Source organism: Ranitomeya variabilis, chromosome 3 (genome assembly GCF_051348905.1).
Source record: "Ranitomeya variabilis isolate aRanVar5 chromosome 3, aRanVar5.hap1, whole genome shotgun sequence".
Lineage (NCBI taxonomy): Eukaryota > Metazoa > Chordata > Amphibia > Anura > Dendrobatidae > Ranitomeya > Ranitomeya variabilis.
Window position 1 is genome coordinate 335,665,991 of NC_135234.1, and position 26,131 is coordinate 335,692,121.

General features: G+C 43.5%; 2 protein-coding genes across 2 annotated transcripts in view; one reads left to right on the forward strand and one right to left on the reverse strand.

The window, feature by feature from the left end:
- Positions 1-26,131, reverse strand: part of KIAA0319L (KIAA0319 like) — a 202,265-nt gene that overhangs the window by 40,922 nt on the left and 135,212 nt on the right. The window contains exon 7 of the mRNA XM_077295806.1: positions 5,921-6,018. Within this exon, the coding sequence (XP_077151921.1) occupies positions 5,921-6,018 (98 nt within the window). The remainder of the gene's footprint in view (positions 1-5,920; positions 6,019-26,131) is intronic.
- On the forward strand, positions 18,448-23,705 carry LOC143817540 (uncharacterized). Its single transcript, XM_077299035.1, has 5 exons — positions 18,448-18,453; positions 20,794-20,868; positions 21,188-21,383; positions 21,537-21,699; positions 22,467-23,705. The coding sequence occupies exons 1-5, from the start codon at positions 18,448-18,450 to the stop codon at positions 23,476-23,478; spliced, it is 1,452 nt and encodes a 483-aa protein (XP_077155150.1). The 3' UTR covers positions 23,479-23,705.

Sequence of the window (26,131 nt, forward strand, 5' to 3'; positions counted from 1 at the left end):
GATCCTATAGTGTATAAGGCAGCACCCCCCATTGGCAGATCCTATAGTGTATAAGGCAGCACCCCCATTGGCAGATCCTTTAGTGTATAAGGCAGCACCCCCCATTGGCAGATCCTATAGTGTATAAGGCAGCAACCCCCATTGGCAGATCCTGTAGTGTATAAGGCAGCCTCCCCATTGGCAGATCCTATAGTGTATAAGGCAGCACCCCCCATTGGCAGATCCTTTAGTGTATAAGGCAGCACCCCCCCATAGGCAGATCCCATAGTGTATAAGGCAGCACCCCCCACTGGCCGATTCTATAGTGTATAAGGCAGCACCCCCCCATTGGCAGATCCTTTAGTGTTTTAGGCAGCACCCCCCATAGGCAGATCCCATAGTGTATAAGGCAGCACCCCCCCACTGGCAGATCCTTTAGTATATAAGGCAGCACTCCCCCCCCATAGGCAGATCCTATAGTGTATAAGGCAGCACCCCCCCATTGGCAGATCCTATAGTGTATAAGGCAGCACCCCCCCATTGGCAGATCCTATAGTGTATAAGGCAGCACCCCCCATTGGCAGATCCTATAGTGTATAAGGCAGCACCCCCCCATTGGCAGATCCTATAGTGCATAAGGCAGCACCCCCCCTTTGGCAGATCCTATAGTGTATAAGGCAGCACCCCATTGGCAGATCCTATAGTGTATAAGGCAGCACCCCCCATTGGCAGATCCTGTAATGGATAAGGCAGCCCCCATAAAAAAACGACAATACTCACCTCTCTTCCTCCAGCGCTGCTCCCGCTCTTGTCCTGACAGCGGGCGGTGACGTCACCGCGCCCACTGTCAGTGTCAGCGTCAGACGCTGACAGGGGGATGATTGGGGAAGAAGCGCAGCGCAGTGCTCCTTCCCTCATCAATGCGGTGAGCTGCACTGGCTAGTTGCCGATACAGCTCACCATGCGATGACGGGCCTGCTCAGGGGCCCCATAGCGGCAGAGCAGGGAGATCAATTCTCCCTGCTCTGCCACAGAATGTAACTGTATCGGCGCGGTTACAGTAGCGTAGCTCCGGTGGGCCCTCTCAGAGGACCGGGCCTGGGGCGCCCGCACCCTCTGCCCCCCCGGTAGCTACGCTACTGGATCTCCTGCTGTAATATCTGTATATTCTCCTTTGCTCCTCCTGTCCAGGAGCTGTGGCATGATCAGACCATGTTCCTGCACGGTCAATCACGGCCATTACACAGTACACAGCAGGGGCACATTTATAAGATTATCTCAGCACTGGGACAATTTATTTAAACACATCCAATTGTGGAGTTTATTTTTATTCCAAGATCTATTGATTAAAATGCACTTTGTTCGTGGGAAAACACCTTTCATAAGCAAAATCTGATCTAGCATATCTGCGCATACAACAGGGCAAAGTCTTCTGAACTTACTGTACAAAAACCTCATGATAACTCTCACCTTTCCCTTACATTGATGCTAAGACACAGTCTTCATACTTGACCTATATAGTACTGTGCTATTCTATCACTTATTTTTTACCAGACATTACTGCAAATTACTGTCTTACAAATTCCTAATGTATTAGATCCTTAATCACACACAACACTGCAATTCCTCCTCATGTACACAAGAAAATCATTTATACAGACAATACACACACATGTAACGTTATGGGCAAAATTGTTGGCACCCTTGAAAGTGTTCCAGAAAAAAATAAATTATTTACAAACAAGCAGAGAAAAAAAGGCAAATTGGACATAATTTCACACAAAACCACAAAAATGGTCCAGACAGGACAAAATTGTTCGCACCCGAGCTTGTTTGCACACCCTTTGGGATAAATAACTGCAATCAATCGCTTCCTATAACCATCAACAAGCTTCTTGCACCTCTCAAGTGGAATTTTGAACCACTTTTTTTTTCCATACTGCTTTGTTTCCATCCATTTCAGGGTGCTTCATGAAGTAGGGTTGGGGTCATTTACCTGCTGGAAGACCTCTGACCTAGGATGCAAACCAAGCTTTCTGACACAGGTTACAACATTGCAATCAAAAATCCTTTGCGAATATTCAGATTTCATGATGCCTTGCAGATAGTCAAGACACCCAGTGCCAGAGGCAGAAAAGCAACTCCAAAACATCTTTGAACCTCCACCACATTTGACTGTAGGTACTTTGTTATTTTCTATGTAGGACTCATTCCGTTTTCAGCAAACAGTAGAATGACGTGCTTCAACAAAAAGCTCTATGCTGGTCTCATCTGTACACAAGAGGCTTTGCCAGACAGATTTTTAGCTTACTCACATACATTTTGTCAAACTGCAGTCTTGCTTTCTTATGTCTGTGTCAGCAGTGGGGTCCTCCTGGGTCTCCTGCCATAGCGTTTCATTTAATTCAAATGTCGACGGATAGTTCGTGCTGACACTGATACACCCTGAGCCTGCAGGACAGCTTGAATTCCTTTGGAACTTGTTTGGGGCTGCTTATCCACCATCTGGGCAATCCTGTGTTACAACCTTTCATCAATTTTCTCTGTCATCCACGTGCAGGGATATTCACTACAGTGCCATGGGTTGTAAAGTTCTTTATTATGTCGCACACTGTGTACAAAGAAACATTAAGATCTCCGGAGAGAGACTTGTAACCTTGAGATTGTTGATATTGTTCAACAATTTTGGATCTCAAACAGTTTTCGTGAAATGATGTCCCATTTGCCTTTCTTTCTCTTTTTTTGTGTTGTTCCAATACACACAAAGGAAACAAATATGCATATAACAAAATATGTGCAATTGTAATCATTTTCTGTGAGAAATACTTCATTTTCTGGAACAATTTCTAGAGTACCAACACTTTCATCCATGACTATATATACAGTGCACAGCATAAAAGAGCACACCCTTTATGAAAAGTATGATTTCAATCGACATCTTACTGAACACAAGAACAATTTACCAAATTTTGACAAGACTGAGTTTCATAGAACATTTTTCTAACTTTCTAACCGATAACATGAAAGTAAGGTTAAAAATATAACTTTCAATATAAAATCTTCCATTTTACTCAAATTGAGCTGAGATGATTCAGTTGATTAAAAAATGAATGCACTCCATAACTAAAACTACATCTTCATCCAGCATTCAGGCTTTAAAAGACATAACTTTTAAAAAAAAGATATGTTACAGTATACCGCCACCTTGTTCATTCCATGCTTGGAAGACTTGGTGCTATCCTTAAAAATCATGGAGGTCATACAAAAATCTATATGTAGTAGTTTTCATGTGGAGTATATTTATTTTTGCATCAGCTAATTTTAAAGTAAAAATGAAGCTTTTGTAATAAAAGTTATTAACGTGACTTTCATGTTATGGATCTTAAAAAATGCTATATGAAACTTTCTCATGGCAAATGTCAACATTTTAGAAATTGTTCTTGTGGTCAGTGAAATATTAATTAAAATCTTACTTGTCAAAGAACTATCTGTAGTAAGGACGCAGCTGGGCAAGTCCTGAATGTCACTTAGGTGGCTAGCTTCTGTGATGTGAAGCCTGGAAAAATTACCGTATTTTTCGCTTTATAAAGATGCTCCGGATTATAAGACGCACCCCAAATTTTGAGGAGAAAAATAGGTAAAATTATTTTTTTAATAAAATGGTGGTGCTTCTTATAATCCATGCATCTTATTGCTTACCGGGGGTGATGGCTGTGGTGAAGTGGGGTCGCTGCTGGAGGAGGCAGGAGTGGGGTGATAGATACAGCCCACAATGGACAAAAACAACACCGATCTCTCACACATGCTCATGGCCATGTGTCATAAATATCAATAAGAGATCACATTGCACTAAATAGGACACTCCAACAGACAATGAAATATACCTGAGAAACAAAATCGGAGTCCAAGTCCAAATTGAAAAAAGTATATATATAAATTTTTATTCCACAAAAAGGTCACATACAAGATAATAATATCATTTAACAATAAATACATAGATGATACAGTGAGCAAGACTGAAGAAAACACTGGAAGTAAACGGTGACAACCCCTAGAGATGTCTGCATGCATTTCATAATAAAGTGGTGTCCGGTGCTCTGCTGGTGTCTCCGATGCTGCGGGTGCCCAGACGGCGCTGCACGGTGCTGCTGCGGTGATCTCCGGTGCTGCCGGGGCTCTCCCAACATTTTGTGAAAGGCCAGAGCCCCGGCAGTCTCATGATTTCCTATGCGGTGGACTCCGGTAAAATGGCCGCCGGGTGAGCGGCGCATGCGCATATAGAGATCGCGGCACCGAGATCTCAAGAGATGAGATTTCAGTGCTGAAATCTCATCTCCCAAGATTTCAGTACTGAGATCTCCATCTGCGCATGCGCCGCCTCCCGGCGGCCATTTTCCGGAAGGAATCCACTGCACACGCACAGGAAAGCATGGAAGGAATGGCAGAGCCCCCCACACAGCACAGGACAGAGCGCAGCGGCGTCGGCAAGCAATGGGGGACAGATCGCGGCGGCAGCACCCGGTAGGACCAGGGATAGAGCGCGGAGGCAAGCACAGATAAGGTATATCCGCATTGTAAGACGCACCCCCATTTTCCCCTGAAATTTAGCGATATGGTGGGACTGGCTGCCTCCATATCGCTAAGGCTACGTTCACATTAGCGTTAAGCTAATTTGCGTCGGGTTTGCGTCGGCGACGCAGCGGCGACGCATGCGTCATGCGCCCCTATACTTAACATGGGGGACGCATGCGTTTTTTTGTGTTGCGTTGTGCGACACTTGCGTCTTTTTTGCCGCAAGCGTCGGACCAAGAAAACGCAGCAAGTTGCATTTTTCTTGCGTCCGATTTTCGGCAAAAACCGACGCATGCGTCGCAAAACGCAGCGTTTTTGCGTGCGTTTTGCCGCGTTTTTGCGTGCGTTGTGCGTTGCGTCGCCGACGCAGCGGCGCACAACGCTAGTGTGAACTTAGCCTAACCTAGGCTGAGCAATCCATTTAGTAGGCAGCTGAGGTGTCTCAGATGTGGTCTGGGAGTGATGTGGAAAGACCTATTGTTGTATGTTGGTCAGAGATAGCCTAAGAGTGGATTGTACTCTAAACAGGTAAGCCTGCATAATCTGAATTTTTTTTTACTATGCCTCTGTGCCTACAGTTTTTATATATTGTATACACACACACACACACACACACACACACACACACACACACACACACACACACACACACACACTATGTATAGATCCACTTCAAAACATATGTGTATTGGCCTGTTGCATTGCATTCAAAACACTTTTTAGAAGTAAATTCATGTGTAAAAATTGGATTTTATGGAAATCTATTCAATGGGTTTTACCACAATCAAAGCACATTTTAATTATTAGATCTTGGAATAATAGTTCCAAGATTAAGATTTGTTCCACAATTGGATGTTTAAAAAAAATGTTCCTGTGCTGAGATAATCTTATAAATGTGTCCCTGCTATGTGATGTGTAATGGCAGTGTCTGGCCGTGCAGGGACATTACAGCAGAGCTTCTGGTTTCTGTGAGGTAAAACATGTTAACAAACAAGCAGCAAAAGCTTTGCCTCACAGAAAGAATCAGCTGTGATCCCGTGCTGTCCTGTCTGTATGCACTTTTGCGTTCTCCCCTGCCCAGGAGCTGTGATATGATCAGTCCATATTCCTGCACGGTGAGACACGGCCATTACACAGTACATAGCAGGGGCACATTTATAAGATTATCTCAGCACAGGAACATTTTAATTAAATACATCCAATTGTGGAGATTGTTATTATTTCAAGATCTATTGATTAAAATGTACATGGTTAGTTGGACCACCCATTTAATGAGCTGAATTGAAGGATATAATCATAAAGTCACTTATAAATAATACATTTTTTAATTATCTATGGGTGGTCTAACTATACTAGCTATGAGACTTACCTTTGACAACTTAAGGGACTGAGAATGTTTCCCCTCCATCTCCCCACTGTAATCTGTAGGATGAGTGATCAGCCTCCACTCATATGTATACACTTTACCTACAAGTAAATGGAAAACACGCAGGTAAGATAAATGCAGATTATCAGCAAACTCCCTATCGTGATGTGATTAAACAAAATCTGTCTAGTATGCACCATAGCTAGATGATCCAAAGTAATTACTGTAATGACTGTGGTTTTCTTTTTAAAATTTGTATCCAAAAATAATAAAATCAGTTATTCACCTTGCACAGGAGCAGCGATGCCTCTCCTCTGTAACCCATTTTGTTGACCATCTGCAGTGGTGATGTCATGACTACAGAGCACACTAGCATCACCACTGGGTACAGTGATTGGCTGCAGCAGTCATGTGCATTGTAGTCCTGATGCCACCACTGCAGTTGGTCAAACACCATGGGCAGTGGGGGAGAGGCATCACAGACCACAAGCAGGGTGATTAGCTGTCATTTTTCTGTTTTTCTTAGCAGGCCTGTAGAAATAAAAAAAATGTAAAACAGAAAATCACATTAAATTTTGTTTTTCTGGCCATTGCCTTGTTATTCCCATTGTTTACACTGCTGATCAGGTCGCTGGGATTAGCAAGCAGTATGACTACTCAGCCTATTATGCTATAGTCATGTGATGGAACATCACAGTGGAAAACTTAGGCTGTGTTCACATGTCCTTTCAGACAAATAAGTGACGTGTTGCATCAGTTATCCATTGATAAACATGGGATCAGCTTAGTATTGTCTTTTTTAGAACAGAGAAAAAATCCCACGTGCAGAACTTTTTCTTCCATTTAAAAAAAAAAAAAAAAAAACCTCAGGCAGACCACCATATCAACAAGGTCCCTCAGATTTTGTTTGCATAACCTATGCCCCAGATTAGTTATGCCTTTTATCTGTTCCTAAAATGGAATGTCCAAATAGATGTGTGAACAGAACCTTGAAGAGTAAGGCAGGTTTCACACTTGCGGTTGTGTCCGCAGCATTTCTTCCGCAAATATCCGCATGCGTTGTGTATTCCTATCTTTAACATTAGGGACGCATGAGTCTGCGATCATTCGCGTTTTGCCGCATTTGACGACGCATGCGTCGTTTCGTCGTCTGCGGCTTGTCGCGGAAATGCAACATGTAGTAATTTTTAGAGGCATCAATTTGCCGCCTGGAACCGTATGCGGTCGATTTAGCAAAGGAATGCGCCAAAACAACGCATTGCTGTCTATATGAACGCATGCGTTCCACAAGAGAAAATCATGTCTAGACACTGATAAGCCACCCCCCACATACAAGGTGATAAAGGGAGGTAGTGGACATTTGCAGGTCACTACCCAGCAGACAGCCAAGCGGAGCAGACAGACCACAGCAGACAGCCAAGCAGAGCACACAGACCACAGCACCTTGGAGCAAACAAGCCTCTGAACAATGTGAGTATATCCTAGCCAATGCCTTTATTTTCTATTTTCTGTCTCTACATGTCCTAATTTCTGCCATTTCTTTCTTTCTGCATGCATCAGAATGTCTTCTTCTTCTGATGAGGAGCAACGTCCTGGGCCTTCTGAAGTAGAACATGTCAGTGAGGTGAGTACTTGCCTCCTCAGATTGGTAAGTATTCACTGTCACATCTACACATATGACAATTTTTGTTTTTCATTTTTTTAAGAGCTCTTCTTCTACTGCGGCAGAGACTGGGCAGGAGCAGCGGAGTCACGGTCGGGTGGCAAGGCGGCAGCGTGTACGTATACAAGGCTGACTGTTTACTGTATCCTCACGTTAGTATTCTTGAATCTTCCTATCTTTACTCTTTCTTTACATTTTTCTTCTGGACTCCTTTTTTATCTTGACTTTCCTTATTCATGCCATTTCTCAGTCTCTGTTTTCTTTCTTTTCCTTATGTTAATGTATGCAACATTTAATGTCTTCATTTATGTTTTAGGTTCCAGAACGGGATGAGGACCTCATTGACAACGATATCCTCATCTCCCTGGTCCATGAGCAAGTCCCTTTGTGGGACACCCGGGATCCACTGCACTCAAACAACGTGACGATCCGGCGCCTATGGAATGAGGTGGCCATAGCGATGTGGGATGGCTGGGACAACGCCCCGAATCGGGTCCGAAGGGCATTTGGTAAGTATTGCAATGCAGTGTGAAGCAGCAGAGACCTTGGCCGTGCTCACACAACCGTGTGTGATGAAAGAAACTCAGGAGTTTCTCTCATCACACACAGTTGTGTGAGCACGGCCAAAAGTCCTTTTTCTGACCATAATGTTTTGGGGTTTTTTTAACAGTGGCCAAAGTGAAAACACGTTGGCGTTCGATAAAGGACCGCTTCAACAAGGACCTGCGTCAAGAGAGCCGTGTTCCCAGTGGTTCAGGAGCAAGGGTCAGAAAATACAAATACCATCGCGTTCTGGCATTTTTAAGACCGGTCCTTGCCCAGAGAACGTAAGTATTTTTCCCTTGCATTAGGTTGTATTGTATTGCCATAATCTGTAAATTTCTATTCCACAGGATTTTGCGTCTGGTTAATTTTTGGTATTAATTTTCTTTTTTCTTTTTTCACAGCACATGGAGCACTACTGTTGGCCCAGGTTCTGCAGCGGTCCTTCATCAGACAGCCACGGACCCATCCCAGCCATCCAGCAGCGCTGCAGCAAGTGGGCCTGCCACACTAACTGGAGACCAGGAAGCTGGTCCATCAGGTCTTCCCCTTTTCCAGTCCTCTGCCACTGCCCCTTTTTTTGGGGGCTCCTCCCGGCAGCGGCAGAGGGCATCGGACAGGTCCCTCATGCCCGAGTTTTTGCACTTGAGCTCGGTTTTTCACGAAGGACTCAAGGCTTTGGGTGACCGAATGGATATTTCACTTAGCCACATGAATACACGTATCCAGGAGGTCACCAAAAGCCTTGACCAAGTAAAAGCCGACCTCCAGAGGCCAGCACATCATTTTTTTAACCAAATTGAGCAGGGCATGTCGGAACACCTTACTCCTGATCTCCAGCTGAGTGTCATGCAGGCCTGCAATGCTGCTTACGTGCAGGCTATGCAGCAGAGTCGGTATTTTCAGCAGACAGTGGCAGCATACCCACCTGTGCCTTCACTGTCACGATTAACCTCAATGCCTACCTCTGCTGCATACCACTGCACGGCCACCTCTATTCCTAGCAATGCCGGACACCAGTACAGCACCACCACCATGACAAGTGCTGTTGGACAGCCCACCGCCACCACCATGACAACCGCTGCTCCTGCTTGGATCTCCTCCACTGACACCACGATGCAGCAGGACCTTGGCATGGCCTTCCGTACTGCCACCACCACGATGCAGCAGGACCCTGGCATGGCCTTCCGTACCGCCACCACCACGATGCAGCAGGACCCTGGCATGGCCTTCCGCTCTACGAGCACTATGGACTCTGGCATGGCTGCACGCTCTACGAGCACTATGGACTCTGGCATGGCTGCACGCTCTACGAGCACTATGGACTCTGGCATGGCTGCACGCTCTAAGAGCACTATGAACTCTGGCATGGCTGCACGCTCTACAAGCACTATGGACTCTGACACAGTGCAGCTGGACCCTGACAGGTCACCCACCATGACCATGTCACGACATATGAGCCCACCGAGGCTTCCCAGAACCCGGCAATCACAAGAAACCCCCCCCCCAAAAAAAAACAGCGGACTCTTAGTATTCCCTCCCCCTTTACCTTCCAGTGTGTCTGTAATGTCAGGTTTGTCTCACCCTTCCAGTGCGTCTCAAGCCTCTCGTGTGTCAAGCCCTATCCCCGAACTACCAGACCCCACTAGTTTCATTGCCCCTTCTCCTGCCACCTCTGCGTCGTCCACGGTTAGCCAGGCCTCAGTGCTTCACACCCCTCGTTTACATCACTCTACCCCAAGCCGGCACAGTTAAATAAATATTTTTGTTGTTAAAAAATAAAAACAATTTTTTTTGGCCCAATTATGTTTGGTTTATTGTGTCTTTCGCCGCCGGCAACACACACCGTGCGCCAAATAAGAAACTTCGCCACACACTTTATTTTTTGGCCACATATCTCCAGTAGTTAGCAAATACAAGACTGCAGCTTTGTGTGTCTTTAGTATAGAGATACGAGGTTGGCGAAAAAATTAATGTATTATCTCCATAATCTCTTCCTTCTGCTTAGTCTGTGACTAGTGTTGCAGTCTGAAGAGAAAAAGGCGGAAATACAATGCAGAACTATACTCAACATGTCAGGTGTCAAAAAACTCATTAGTTAGGACACCTGACCTGGTGAGTAGAGAACTGCCTTGTATAACCTCCATTTTCTCTTCTGTGTACGTAATCTATTCCACACAAAGTGAAGGGACGATGGTGGTCACACACTGCATATCTATGCTCACCTGCACAGGTGTCAGAAATAGTGAATTCATGAGGCTGTTATATGTGCATCATGAATTCATTATTTATGACACCTGACTTGATGACTATAGATCTCTTTAGTGTGACAGTCATTGTCTTTTCAGTCTGTGTCCAATGGATACTGCAGAACAGAATCAGGACGCAATGACGTCAACAAGCTTACCACTAAAGCAACATGGCTGCCGTCACACTAGCAGTATGTGGTAAGGGTTTTATATCAGTATTTGTAAGCCAAAACAAGGAGTGGACCAATTATAGGTAAATTATGATATTAACATAATAACTAGCACCTCTGCCTTTATCACCCACTCCTGGTTTTGGATTACAAATACTGATATTAAATACCGACCAAATACTGACAGTTTTAGGACAGCCTTGGTTTGTAGAGGAAATACATAGGAGACACGGTCAACACAACCAAAAATAAAGTTTATTAATGAGAAATATTATTAACATTTAAGAAAATTACTTGTACAGATAAAATTACAACAGGACATTTACACAACATTGTCCTGCCATGACACACGTCCAATATCAGAATCAAAAAAGGCAGCAAATTGGTCCCGCATGTGACCAACTTCAGCAGTTGACCGCAGCGAGTGATGCTGGTATTCGGGCAGTGGGTGTGCAACTGGTTCATCCAGTTCAATGTTGGGTTGCTCCTTTGCCATTATATAATTGTGCAGAACCACACAGGCTTTGACCACCTCGTCGACTGTCTCCATTTTTAGATTAATGGCTGATGCAAGAATGCGCCATTTTGAGACTAGAATGCCAAAGGTACACTCTACTGTTCTTCGGGCCCTGGTCAGTCTGTAGTTAAAGATCCTTCTAGTGTGGTTCAAGTCCCAACTGGAATATGGCTTCAGTAGGTTTTCACACATCTGAAAGGCCTCATCCCCAACCATAACAAATGGCATCGGTGGACCTTGAGTGTTAGGGAGTGGTTGTGGCCGTGGAAAATTAAAATTTTTGCCATACACACGGCGGCCCATATCAGAGTTCTTAAAAGTCTGGGAATCGTTGCCACGGCCAAAAGCTCCAATGTCCACGGCGATGAAGCGACAGTTCGCATCGGCTACTGCCATGAGCACAACAGAAAAATATTTTTTGTAGTTGAAATACTCCGATCCTGTTCTGGCTGGTTTGATAATGCGAATGTGCTTTCTATCCACCGCTCCCAAACAGTTTGGAAAATCACACACATTCCAGAATTTTTCCGCAATTTCAAACCACATGTCCAAGGTGGGTAGGGGTATAAGCTCTTCCCGGAGTACATTCCACAAAGCCCAGCAGGTGTCCGCAACTATTCCGGACGGGGTGGATATTCTAAGCCGGTATTGGAAGTGGAGGGATGATAAACTCTCTCCAGTTGCCAGAAATCTGTAAGAAAAACAAACCCCCCAAAAATTACAATCTATTCTATTTACATTGTGGTTACGCTAAAGACAGAACGGAAAATACACAAATCAGAACACCCAAAATTTGGACTGTCATTAGTTTAGATTTGGAACGTACCTTAATGTAACCAGCAGACGTTCTTCGGGTGGAATCGCTTCACGGAGCTGGGTGTCCTGTCTCCGTATGGCTACTTGGACACGAGCAAGCAAATTCCGGAACGAGTCTTGCGACATCCTTGTGTATTCATGGAATTTCTCCGGGTTGGCATTAACCCCTTTCCGATCATGTGACGGGGGTCAGCGGTGCGAGCACCTCCGGCCGCGCGGCTGGGAGCGCTAGTTAAATGCCGCTGTCAGCGCTTGACGGCGGCATTTAACTAGTTAATGGGCGCGGGCTGATCGCGATTCCGCTCGCGCTCATTGCGCGCACATGTCAGCTGTACAAAACAGCTGACATGTCGCGGCTTTAAGGTGGGCTCACCGCCGGAGCCCACCTTAAAGCAGGGGATCTGCCAGCTAACGTACTATTCCGTCAGCTGGCAGATCCCCTGCTTTAAGGTGGGCTCCGGCGGTGAGCCCACCTTAAAGCCGCGACATGTCAGCTGTTTTGTACAGCTGACATGTGCGCGCAATGAGCGCGAGCGGAATCGCGATCAGCCCGCGCCCATTAACTAGTTAAATGCCGCCGTCAAGCGCTGACAGCGGCATTTAACTAGCACTCCCAGCCGCGCGGCCAGAGGTGCTCGCACCGCTGACCCCCGTCACATGATCGGGGGTCAGCGGTGCATTGCCATAACAACCAGAGGTCTCCTTGAGACCTCTATGGTTGTTGATGGCCGATTGCTTTGAGCGCCACCCTGTGGTCGGCGCTCAAAGTACACCTGCCTTTCTGCTACATAGAGGTGATCTGTATTTCACCTCTATGTAGCAGAGGCGATCGTGTAGTGCATGCTTCTAGCCTCCTATGGAGGCTATTGAAGCATGCCAAAATTAAGAAAAAAAAGTGTTTAAAAATATAAAAAAAATAAAAAATATATAAAAGTTCAAATCACCCCCCTTTCGCCCCAATCAAAATAAAACAATTTAAAAAAAAAATAAACATACACATATTTGGTATCGCCGTGTTCAGAATCGCCCGATCTATCAATAAAAACAAAGGATTAACCTGATCGCTAAATGGCATAGCCAGAAAAAAAATCAAAACGCCAAAATTAAGTTTTTTTGGTCGCCGCGACATTGCATTAAAATGCAATAACGGGCGATCAAAAGAATGTATCTACACCAAAATGGTATCATTAAAAACGCCAGCTCGGCACGCAAAAAATAAGTCCTCACCCGACCCCAGATCATGAAAATTGGAGACGCTACGGGTATCGGAAAATCGCGCAATTTTTTTAATTTTTTTTTTTAAGCAAACTTTGGAATGTTTTTTCACCACTTAGATAAAAAATAACCTAGACATGTTAGGTGTCTATGAACTCGTAATGACCTGGAGAATCATAATGGCAGGTTAGTTTTAGCATTTGGTGAATCTAGCAAAAAAGCCAAACAAAAAACAAGTGTGAGATTGCACTTTTTTTGCAATTTCATCACACTTGGAATTTTTTTCCCGTTTTCTGTTACACGGCATGGTAAAACCAATGGCATCGTTCAAAAGTACATCTCGTCCCGCAAAAATAAGCCCTCACATGGCCATATTGACGGAAAAATAAAAAAGTTATGGCTCTGGGAAGGAGGGGAGCGAAAAACGAAAACACGGAAAAAGCTCCGGGGGTGAAGGGGTTAAGCTCGCCATACAGCGTGTGATAGGCTCCATGGCTCTCACGTAGTTCGATAATGGGGTGTCTCCAAAAACGCCTACGATGTCTCCTTCTCCATCTTTCGCGATTTCTGCCTTGCTCCCAAGCAAACGCACAGGCAAGAAACAGCTTGATGCTTAAATCCAGGTTGAAATAAAAGCTCTCCATGTGAAGATCCATTCTGACACAGCATACAGGAGCAAAATCTGAAGAGTTCAGCTGTTCAAGGGTCTATATATGGAGATCCCATAATACATGCCCTCTGTAGTCCCATTGGTGGTTTCTGGTTATCTCGATTTTTCCCCTGTAAAATTTGTCACCATGCGCACCAAAAACGCAAGCGCAGGAAAAAACGCATAGAAAAGTGTGCAAACGCTGCGTTTTTTTTAACCGCATGCGTTTCCGCATGCGTCTTAAAAACGCCGCGTTTGTACGCGTTTCCATGCGTTTTTTCCTGCACTTGCGGATGCGGATTAAACGCTACGGATTCGAACGCTAATGTGAAACTAGCCTAACTAAACCTCTTTAACATTTTTTAAATATTTTACTGCCCTTTTAATCGCAAGTAGATCAGGGTATGGTTCCTTGAACCACCACCAGTCGACCCTCCCTCTCCCATCCGAGAGGTGCGCAGCTTAGGTAAAAGGAGCAAATAACTCCTGCTTGAATGCACACGCAGCGCAGAGAATGGGTTGATTGGAGTCTCAGAACCTGGCCCCAACCGATCCTGCAATTATAAGGGCAGTAAAATATAACAGAATAATAAAAAGGTTTTGCTACTCTTTTCGAGGTTTTTCTCAAAATCCTAACGTGGTCTCAGTTTCCTGCACATACACAATAACTCATGTGTGCCAATGCAGATAATTTTTCAATCTTTACTGATTTGCAGCCATCAACCACCTCACAATTACCCCCCACTGTCACACAATCCATCCTCTCGTAGTTCTAATGCCATCGGCTGAGCACCTAATGGCCCTGCCTAATAAAATATCTGATTGAGTTGTGCTACAGTTCAGCTGTCATGCTATGCTCAAGATCCTATTCACGCCAGCTGCATTTGGAAAGAATGACCCTATCCAATTCATGAAAATCGATTTACCTATGAGCCAGTCTAATAAAACATTCCCCAGACCCTCTCACAGCACCCTCACTGCCCTGACAGCCATGTTGTAGCACCTCTCATCAATTCTATGCAACGTTCTGCTCTGCATCCAGAAGAGATCATGCTCTCTCGTGCTCTGAAGATCCTTATGAACAACCAATCAAACATAGAGCTTTTAAATATTAATGAATATTGATTACATAGTGGGTCACAGTCATTACATTCAAAGTGATCAATGATCAGCTCATCCTTACAAATAAAAATTGCACATTTTGGGCTCCACAGCAGTGAGAAGGAGCAGTGTGTTGCTGGGAATTTGCAGCTAAAAATCGGCCTGCCCATTTAGCTCTGTGAAGCTGGATGCAGAGGGACAGAAGATGAGAAAAGGACATAAAGGTAAAAGGAAGAGACTATGTAGGGCTTAGAATGTATATTAACAATAGCCATACATATACTGTGCATTGTAAAAAACAAAAAAACAATGCCTTTAAAGTCACTGTCATTTCAATAAAGGCTAAATAAATGAATACTGCAAGCAAAGATAAGAAAAATAAATCGTACAAGCAAGTGGAATTAAAATGCCTAATTCTCCCCTTACCAGACTGCTCCCCCCACACACTTTATATTCAGTGGTAATGTAATGTCCCCCATGCTGATGCAGATTCTAGCAAGAGTCCTGCTATCTCACCCCTGTGATGGAGGCACAGCAACAATGCTCGTTACACTGCTGTGGAATCATTCTCACTGGGAACAATGTATGGAAAATACAGATATAAATCAGACTGGTCACACATAATATTTCTCATGAGTACATGGCTCCTTCTGAAGTCACCTGAACTGACAGGTACACTTTACTTCAAAGTTGCTTGGCTTGTTCATCCATGAATGGACATCTTTTAAGGATCTCTGCCAACATTGCTTGCCTAAATCTGTGCATTTACCCCATATGTGCAAGCAGATCATGCTTTAGTCTCTACATTAAGTATCATCTAAAGCTTATCACACTCAAACAAAGAAAAAGAATAATGTTAGGAGGGCATTTGACCAGAAAATACAGTGGTAGATGGCACACCAGCACAATTTGGAAATTCCTGGCTTCGGATAAAACAAGCGTCAGTCAGCGCTCAGTAGAAGGCAATAACAGTACAGTAATTGTATTCAGTGCCCTAGTGAATTATACCGCTTGTCAAAGATACTGCATGATTAAAGCTGGCTGCATAGCTAGGCAAATATCTCGTAAGACAAAGAAGTGATTTAAAGAGGTTTTTTTATTCATGTATTATTGGCTAAAAAAAAAATAAAAATTAATTTGGATTAATTAAAAACGATTGGCCAATTTACCTTCTGTAGCCTCTGTGATGGCTGCAGAAAGAGTTAATTTAGGATCAGTGAGCTGTTCTGATGGTCGAAAAGGAGACTCTGTAAATCTTATGTCTTTTTTTGAGCCTCTATTCAGCTGATTTATGACCACAGGCCGCATCAAAACTTGAATGTGCCAGGACACAAAGAGAATGCAGACGCCAAAGAGTGCAACATTTTTTTATTAAACTCAATTGCAAAAATTATCTTTAGCCCTAAATACACACATATAGGTACGAAATATGAAGGAATACCGTAATTTGTAACCATCGTGAACAAGCCTTTTAAGGTGACCACTGTCATAATGTGAAATCGAATAAAGCTTGCTTTTACCAATTTAAATACTGCTGTCAATCATGGACAATGGCATTTAAATGGAGCAATCGATCACCACCATGGCAGCCAGGGGCCTGTTGAAGGCCCCCATGGCTGCCATCTTGGTATTCCTGTGAAGCCCAGTCACAGGATGGACATCATAAGAGACCATAATTTACACTATTTACTGCAATACTGTGATTAAAGGATCGCAGGTTTAAGATCTTTACGGAGACTAAAAAAATAGAGTAAAAAAATATATATAATCAATATACAAATTCAGATTTTCCCAGTTTAAAAATAAAGAAGAAAAAAACATGTCTTGTATCACTGCAACCATAAAAATCTGACATTGAAACATGAAAGTAATTACTCCATATGGTAAACGTCATAAAGAGAAAAAAAATGTCAGATTTGATGTTTTTTTTGGTGTGCACCTCTCTAAAAATAATGTAATAAAAGGCTATCAGAATGTTGTATGAACACCAAATAAAAATCATTAAAAACTCCTGCCCACTATACAAAAAAATAAACAATCCCTCACACAGCTCCATTGCCAAAAACAACAAAAAGTTATGGGTCTCAAAAATAAGCGACAAAAACATATATTATAGATAAGAATTTAAAAAATCTCTAATATATTTCCATGAAATGCAGCTTCCCTCTGCTTGTAAGAGATGACAAGAAGTAGCCTATCCCCAGAAGGTGGCAGGGAAGACAGACTGAAGCAGCTTCACAAAGAATACACGGAAACTCTGCAGCATGCATCACGGGAAATGTAGCCAGAATTAAGAGAATCGTAGAACATCAGCTGAAACAGAGATACACAAGAAACTCAAATGTTATTCTTTAATCTCATAAGGCAATTTTTCGTTTGTGGGTTTTATTTTTTTCCTGTCCTTCTTCCAAGAGCTATAACTTTTTTCCCATTGACATAGCCATGTGGGGTGTTGATTTTTTTATGAAAAAAATTTAAATTAAATTTCAAGTGCGATGAATTGGTGAAAAAAACCTTGAAATTCTGATATTGTTTTTTGAGTTGTATGTTGTTCACTGTATGGTAAGAATGACGTGGCAATGTGATTCTTCAGTTTAACATGCTGTGGAAATATTAAACTTGTATATTTTTGTTATTATTTTAGTGACTTAATAAAATTTGGAACTTGTAAAAAAAAATTTTGTCGCCTATTTTTGAGACCCACAATACTTTTTTTTTTTTTGTCAATGGAGCTGTGCGAGTGCTAGATTAGTCTGGTCTCTGCCTCTGGTTCTTCTGCCGAATCTACAAAGTATATTTTATCTGAATTTCTGGAGCATTTCCAGACAGGTTCCCTTTTAAACCAACTCCTTCAATTCTTTTCTATTTATGTTTGAGTTCCATTATTCAGGTGCCTGATCACAGTGTGGGTCTCATAGAAATGGTTCTTCTAAGCTTAATGCATGCATGCTCACATGAGTGCCCATGTATATGAGGGAGTTAGAAAGAACAGCTGTAACATAGTATCCCTTTTTATTTTTCCTTTCACATATGTCTTGTCTGTCCTATCTTGCATTATTTTTATCGGACCGTTTTAGCATTTCAGTTTTCTTGATTTTTGGAATATTCTTAATTAATTATTACAATGTTATTGAATTTAACTTTTGAGTCTATTTTAATCATGTATGTAAGGTTATTGCAATGATTCAATTGTGTTTTATTCTTGTATTTGTGAAAATTGTAAATAAAAAACACAGTTAATAAAAATAAAAAAAGAACAGCTGGTGGTTGACAGCTATTGAAAGCTCAGATTTCAATAGCCAAGTGTCAAGTCAGGAGAACAGCATGTATCTGTGATCATTCTTACCTCTCTTGCATGTATTTACTTGGTATGTGTTTAAACTGACCACTGTGTTACCCCCTGAACGCTTGTTTACTCTGCCTGTGATATATCCTGCATCTGGCTCAGCTCTAGTTATCTGATAAAGATGAGTACAGGCCTCTGCTTCACACCTGAATGCACTTGTTAGCAAATATTGTGAGCAGTACGTCTGCATGATGTAGTCTGCTGTGCATCACCTAAGAGCAGCACTTAAGTGTACAGCAATGAATTAGACCAGAATTTAATATGAAGGTAACTGAAGGTAACTAGATACATAGTCACAGTAAACAATGTTTCTGTTTGTTTTCACTCTCAACCCTATAGTTCTACACTTCCTACTAAACCCCCTAATCCCTACACCTAGTAATGAGCTGGTCATCTATCCCTCCATATCCATATCATCTCCTCCTCAGAACTGTTCCTCAACAAAAAATCCTGTGTCTCCAAACACAGACAGCCCCCTCATGCCCTCTCCTGCTCCCACCTACTAACACTTTCTCTGCTTCTCCTCACTGCCAGCAATCTCTCTCCAAATCCTGTTCATCCTCAGTCACTTCTACCTCTCATCCACACCAAATTTGGTGCAACCTTTCTAACCTTATACCCATTCACCCAGCCCCTGCTTCCCCAGTTCCTCTAACAGGAGCTCTATGGAACGCTCGCTCTGTCTGCAACAAATCTTTCATACATCCATGACCTTTTCATTACTAACAAACTTTACTTCATTGGCATCAATGAAACCAGGCTCACTCCCTCTAGTATAGTCTCTCCAGCTGCTCTTATGATGGAGTCTACCTTTCTCACACCCCGCCCCAGAGCAGCAAGCATGGTGGAGGAGTTGGTTTTCTCCTGTCAGATAACTGCTCCTTCACCCAAATTCTACTGCCACCCATCGGTTAGGCTACGTTCACATTTGCGGTGTGCGCCGCAGCGGCGTCGCCGCATCGCAACGCATGCGTCGTGCGGCCCTATCTTTAACATTGGGGCCGCATGGCGCCGCATGTACATGCGTTGTCATGCGTTTTGTTGCGTCGTACGCCGCATGCGGCGTTAGGGCGCACCTGCCAGGGCGCGGCAAACGCAACATGTTGCATTTTTTGGGCGGCGCAGACTTTTTAAAAAACGCATGCGTCGTGTTTGCGTCGTGTTTGCGTCGTCGATGCGCCTTTTTTCCCATTGACTTGCATTGACAACGCAGACGACGCAAGTACTTGCGTCGTGATGCGTTGTACGACGCATGCGTTTTTCTTTCAAAAATGCAAAACATTGTCTAGACTTTGTCTAGACACTTAAAAAAAGCACTATATATATAAAAAAAGGGGGGGGGGGTTTGCCATTGTCTTTCACAGAGCACACAGAGCAGACCGAAGAGAGGAGCAACCTGCTTTCCAAACCTGTAAGTATATATTTCTCTTTGCATAATTTTTTTTCTGTGTTTTATTTCTTGTTTTTGATTTAATTTGTGCAATGTTTGCTCTGTGATATTGTACGGTTATGGCACTGTAGGTTGTTATTGAATACTAACATTTTTTTTTAATGTGTTTCTGATATATGCTGGCGTTTCTTGTGTGCGGCCTTGCTGGGTTTGGATTGGTTTTGGATTTATTTTTGGTTGTTCTTGTGTCATGCGGATGTTCAATGCCTTTTATTTGTAAGATTTTTTATTGTAAAATTTGTGGTGCATGTCTTTTTCTGGCTTCTATAGTTGGGGTAACCGTATGGCGTTTTCTAGGCTCATGGTTATGCTGTTGGCATTTTTTTTTTCTTTCCTCGAGTGTCTTTTCTTGCTGGTGGGGGGCTACATTTATGATGTTTCATTTGTATATTATTGTTCCGTGCTGCTATATGCCATTATATGTTAAATTGTATTATGGTTACGTCGTTTTCTGTATGGCTTCCATATATATATCTCCTGTCTTGAATGTTTCCATAGCCAAGTGTGTAGTTAAATTTTTTTTTTTTTTTGTTTGGGCCCTTTTTTAAAAATTTCTTGTGTTCTCTTTTCTATTTGACTATGGTTTTTCTTTTGGTTGCTGTATATTGTCCTGTAATGTTTATTGCTTATTATCTATAATGGTATTTATCGCCTTCTCCAGATGTATTTCTGTGGTAGATGTCACCAGATGGTGTTGTTTTGGATCATGTCTTGTTGCTATTGTAAAGTATGGCGTGCAGTTTGCTATTTCATTGTGCCTTTTTTTTTCCTCTTTATTTTTTAATTTTTTATTTTTTTAAATTTGGACATAGGTGTCTATTTTTGCTTAATTTTGTTTGGGTCTATTCTTGTATTGTTTCTTCTATTGCCTTCTCTTTCAATGTATGGCGTTGTGGTGGCGCTTTTTGAGTTTGCATTGTCCTATCAGTCAACAGTCAATTGTGGTTGTTTTAATGTTTTATTGTATGTGGCATTGTTAGCTTTGGATGTGATTTTTTGCTCATTTTTTCATTGCAGAGCAAACTTCCAATAATGGCGAGTGACTCTGAGCATAGCCAATCGGCGAGGGGGAGTGCGGTGAGTAATTATGTCCAGTTGCTTACTATTCGCTGCCATTTGTAGCATTGTCACTAATTTTTGTATACATTTTTTTACAGGCTTCTTCAAGTGAGGGGGAAGGCACACAGCGGGAGCAGGGAGATCGGTGCCAAGATGTGTCGTCAGGCCGGCAAGTGAGTATTTGTTGTTTTTTTTTTATCTTTTTTTTTGAGTAGCATCCTGCTGGGAGGAACATTAGGAGCAACCTGGTTTCACTAGGGCTGTTTACTAAGCTTAATTACATATAGCTTTTCAGGGCAGCAAGTATTTGGGGGAAGGTAACATACAGTTGAACTCCCTGCACAAAAACATTCAAAAATACAGGTGTAGAAACCATCAATATACATACATCAAATGGCAAAGGATAGGGCAAAGGTACAAATCATGCCAGGTGCTGATGATGGTTGTTTATATTTGCCTATTTGTAACCTTTTTGTTTTCTATTTTTTCTAGGTTTCACAACGGGACCACAGGGAGAGTATAGATGTGGAGCTCCTGATCTCCAGCATCCAGGAGCGTGGCCCGTTGTGGGACAGCCGTGACCCCCGGCACATGGACCAGGTGGTGATCAGGCGTTTGTGGGCAGAGGTGGCAAAGTCGCTGTGGGATGGCTTTGACAGTGCCTCAGCGAAGGACAAAGGCACCTTTAGTGAGTATTGCTGAGACGCTGCTATGACCCATCTTGCCCGGATAAACACAACCGTGTGTGATGCTATCAACGCGTAAACTTTACATCACACACGGTTGTTTTATCCATTTAAAATGCTACATATGTAACCTTTTTTTTTCTTTGCATTCACAGTGAAAAAGTTGAGGACCAGATGGCGATCCATAAAGGACCGTTTCAATAAGGGGCTGCGTGCTGAGGAGGAGCAATCGAGGAGTGGTGCTGCTGCGGCCAAGTCGGTGCCCTACAAGTACAACAGGGCACTACAGTTCCTAAGACCAATCCTTGGCCGCCGACAGTAAGTATTTTGTCCACATACCATATTGCACATTGTACATTGCCCAGACACATAACATATTGCACAGCCACATAGCATATTGCACAGCCACATAGTACATTGGCCAGCCACGTACATTATGCATCCACACACATAGTATATTTACAGGCCACTATATCGCAGCCACATAGTACACGTTCTAGCCACGTATCCACATAGTACATTTCCCAGGCACATAGTGTATTGGCCATCAATGTAGTCAGCGTAGCATATTGGCCATCCACGGTAATTTTTTTAGGTTAAGCGAGAGTCCTTGTAGTCCATGACAGGTTACGTTCTGAGTCAGTGTAGTTCTGATCGCAGGAATAATGATGACGTCTCGATCACATGATCCTAACGTCATGGACATTCCTGCGATCAGATCAGCAAAGTCTGGTTTTTATTTTTTTGTAATTCTTTTATAGACCTTAAATTTTATATTATTTTTGCAACATAGCCGGCATCTTGAAATTAGTTTTTCACACAATAATTTTTTAAAAATATGACAGGGGTATGCATTGCCTTTGGCAGAGGGAATGTACAGTCATTTTCTGCCGTCGGTATGTCCATGATTGTTATCGTGAGCCCTAATGGTCAGCTGGCGATAACAATCAGCAATTTATTATAGGCCACACAGACAGAGACAGGGGATTGTAATGTTTTGATGTGTCATGTAATTTTTTTGACAGGAGTTGGCGTATGTGATAGGTTATTAATTGAAGACTAATTTTTTCATTATCTTTTCACAGGACACACAGCAGCACCCTCCAGCGAGCTCCCCCCTGTGAAGCGGAACTTCATGGATCGCCATCTGAGCCGTCACAGCCATCCCACAGCGACAGCAGGCCTGCACCACCATCATCTGGAGAACCGGCTGCCGGTACGTCAGGTTTTCCCCTGCCCGAGGCCTCTGGCGCACCTTCGTTCGGGTATTCCCGACAGCGCCAGCGGGCCTCGGACAGGTCAGTCATGCCTGAATTTTTGCACTTGGGCACGGTGTTCCAGAACGGTTTCAAGGCGTTGAGAGATGAAATGTCCAGTATGGGACGGCGCCTTGAAATCCTGGAAGCCGAGCTCTCAAATCCGGCAAAACATTTTTTTAGCACAATTGCTAAAGGCATGGTGGAAAACCTTACGCCGGAACTCCAGATTTCGGTGATGCAGGACTGCAACAATTCTTACGTGAGGGCTCTGCAGCAGGCTCGGGTCGTGCAGTCAGCGACACTGCCCGTAGTGCCGTCGCTGGCTAGCATGACTCCGACTCCTGCTGCAGAGTCACTCCAGCCACCCCACCCTGGTCCAAGTGCCGAGCGACGCCACCACAGGCACCATACTAGTGTGCGGCCCACTCCTGCTCCTGCCAGGCCCTCATCCTCCCGTAGGAGTGCTTCTGGGGGAGATGCCGCAGAAGCCAGGAAAAAAAAAAAAAAAAAACATAAGAGGAGGCACACAGACACACACACAGAGGCACAGGTTCTGGCTGCTCCAGTACAGACACCATCTCATCGTGGCTCTAGCCACAGCAGGAGCAGCCAGAGCCAACCAAGCCAAAAACGCAGGCGGCTTGTGTTGCCTCCTATCTCCCATAGTGATGATGCGGTCTCGCTAGTGTACCCTGCGGGGGGTTTGGACCTGCCGTCAAGCCTCCTTGACTATGGCTCCTCCTCCTCCTCCTCCTATTCCACTCCCAGTCCACGTTCCAGGACTCAAAGCTACCGGTCACCGGTGGTAGCGGAAGTTGATCCCCCCTCGGCTGTTTAGGATACCCCCTAATTTTCTTTTCCCTTTTTTTTCTGTTTCCCCCAAATAAAAAATTATTTTATTGAATAAAATATTTGGTCTTCTTTTAACGTACACTTCTCGGCAATTCACTCCGTGCGCCATTTATTTGTGCTTCAAACACCTCATATATGCAATGTCAGACAGTATTTTTGGATTTTTTTTTTTTAACGTTTCTTTGGGTGTCTCACATTGCTGTATGAGGTGTTTCCAAGTGTTTCCAAACACTAAAGTGTATGAGTTGTTTTCAAAGAAAAAGGGTATGTGTCCACGCTCAGGATTGCATCCGGATTTGGTCAGGATTGTAATTCAATATTTGTAGCCAAAACCAGGCGTGGGTGATAAATACAGAAGTGGAGCATATGTTTCTATTCTACTTTTCCTCTAATTGTTCCACTCCTGGTTTTGGCTTACAAATACTGATGAAAAAACATGAGCAAATCCGGATGCAATCCTGACCGTGGACACATACCGTAAAGGTACCTTCACACTTAACATTGCTGCAGCAAAACAGACAATGATGCAATTCACTGCAGCATCGGTATTTGGTCGCTGGAGAGCTGTCTGTGTGACAGCTCTCCAGCGACCAACGATGCCGAGGTCCCCGGGTAACCATGGTAAACATCGGGTTGAAGTGCAGGGCGCACTTCTGATGTTTACCATGGTTACCAGTGTAAAATGAAAAAAAAAAAAAAAACATTCACAATCGCATCGCCCGGCGTCAGCTTCCCTGCACTGACTGAGTGACGTCCCTCACAGCAAAGCGGTAAAATCAACGCTGTGCTGTGAATTTACTTTACGGCCGGCGCTCAGTCAGTGAAGGAAGCGGACGCCAGGGGACGCGAAGATGAGTATATTTATTTTTATGTTTACATTTAACACTGCTAACCAGGGTAAACATCGGGTTACTAAGCGCGACCATGCGCTTGGTAACCGTTGTGTACCCTGGTTACCAGTGTAAAACATCGCTGGTATCGTTGTTTTTGCTGTCAAACACAACGATACACGGCGATCTTATAAACAAATAAATATGTTAGATGCTATGGCATAAATTTAATTGAAAAAGGGTAGAAAAATTAGAAATATTTTTTATTAAACAACATTTTCAAAAGAGGGTTATCACATTAGTGAACTATAGGTAGGTGCCAAATTTGACATAAACAAACCAACCAAAACGGATTTATTGCACAGCATGTAGAATTATTTTATTACTACAATCACAATACAGGGATTTATTGGTGTATTTAAATCCAGAATAAAGTCCAACAGTAAAACATAAAAACTACACCATTGTATCTTGCCAGGACACACGGCCAACATCTGACACAAAATAGGCCGCAAAACGATCCCTCATCTGTGCAATTTCAACACTTGTCCTCAGAGGATGATCCTGGTAATCGGGCAATGGGTTGGCTATGGTTTCATCGAGATCAACGTTCAGTCTCTCTTTGGCCAGAATAAAATTGTGGAGAACCACACACGCCTTCACCACCTCATCCACTGTCTCAGTTTTCAGATTAATGGCGGATCCTAATATCCGCCATTTGGACACAAGGATGCCAAAGGCGCACTCCACAGTCCTTCTGGCCCTGGATAGTCTGTAATTGAACACCCTTTTGGTATGGTCCAGGCCCCGACTGGAGTAGGGTTTCAATAGGTTGCCAGACATTTGGAATGCCTCATCCCCAACCACAACAAATGGCATCGCAGGGCCTTCGGTGTGGGGAAGAGGTCGTGGCTGGGGGAAATTAAAATTGTTGTTATATAATTTTTGGCCCATATCCGACTCCTTAAATGTCCGTGAGTCATTTGAACGGCCAAATGCCCCAATGTCCACTGCCAGAAAACGGCAGTCGGCACCAGCAATTGCCATTAGCACAGTGGAAAAATATTTTTTGTAGTTGTAGAACATGGATCCACTTTTCCCTGGCTTGGTAATACGAATATGCTTTCCATCCACCGCGCCAATGCAGTTTGGAAAAGAACACACCTGCTCAAATTTCTGTGCGTTTTCCTCCCAGATTTCTCTTGTAGGGACGGGTAAAAATTCCTCCCGGAGATTATCCCACAAAGCGCGGCAGGTCTCAGCAATAATTCCGGAAAGGGTGGAGACTCCAATCCGGAACTGAAAATGAAGGGATCTCAATGTCTCTCCGGTACCAAGGAAACTGCAAAGAAGATAAATAAATTACATTAAAGTACATTGTAATTTATAAAAGTACATTGACCATACCAACCCCCCCCCCCCAAAAAAAAAAAAAAAAAAAAGGGGAAGAACATATCACAGTCATTCAGCTACGTACCGTAGAGAGACCAGAAGCCGCTCCTCTGCGGAAATAGCTCTCCGGAGCTGTGTGTCCCGCCTGCCAATGGATCCTTCCACCCGACGCAGCAGATACCGGAAGCTGTCCTGAGACATCCTGGTGTACTCGAAATACTTCTCCAGGTTCTCATTCAGTTCGCCAAACAAGCTATGGTATGCTCCACGGCTCTCCCAGACTTCCAAGATAGGGTGTATCCAAAAACGGCGTTGACTCCATCTCCGTTTTTCCCTTTCCCTTTGATGACAACAGGCAACAGCATAGGCATGAGCAAAGGCTAATTCCATCTCCATATCCATGATAACACTGTCCAT

Coding starts and splice junctions, on each gene's coding strand:
- LOC143817540 (XM_077299035.1), top strand. Junction 20,869..21,187: donor ATGTGTCGTCAGGCCGGCAA/GTGAGTATTTGT, acceptor TATTTTTTCTAG/GTTTCACAACGGGACCACAG. Junction 21,700..22,466: donor CCAATCCTTGGCCGCCGACA/GTAAGTATTTTG, acceptor ATCTTTTCACAG/GACACACAGCAGCACCCTCC.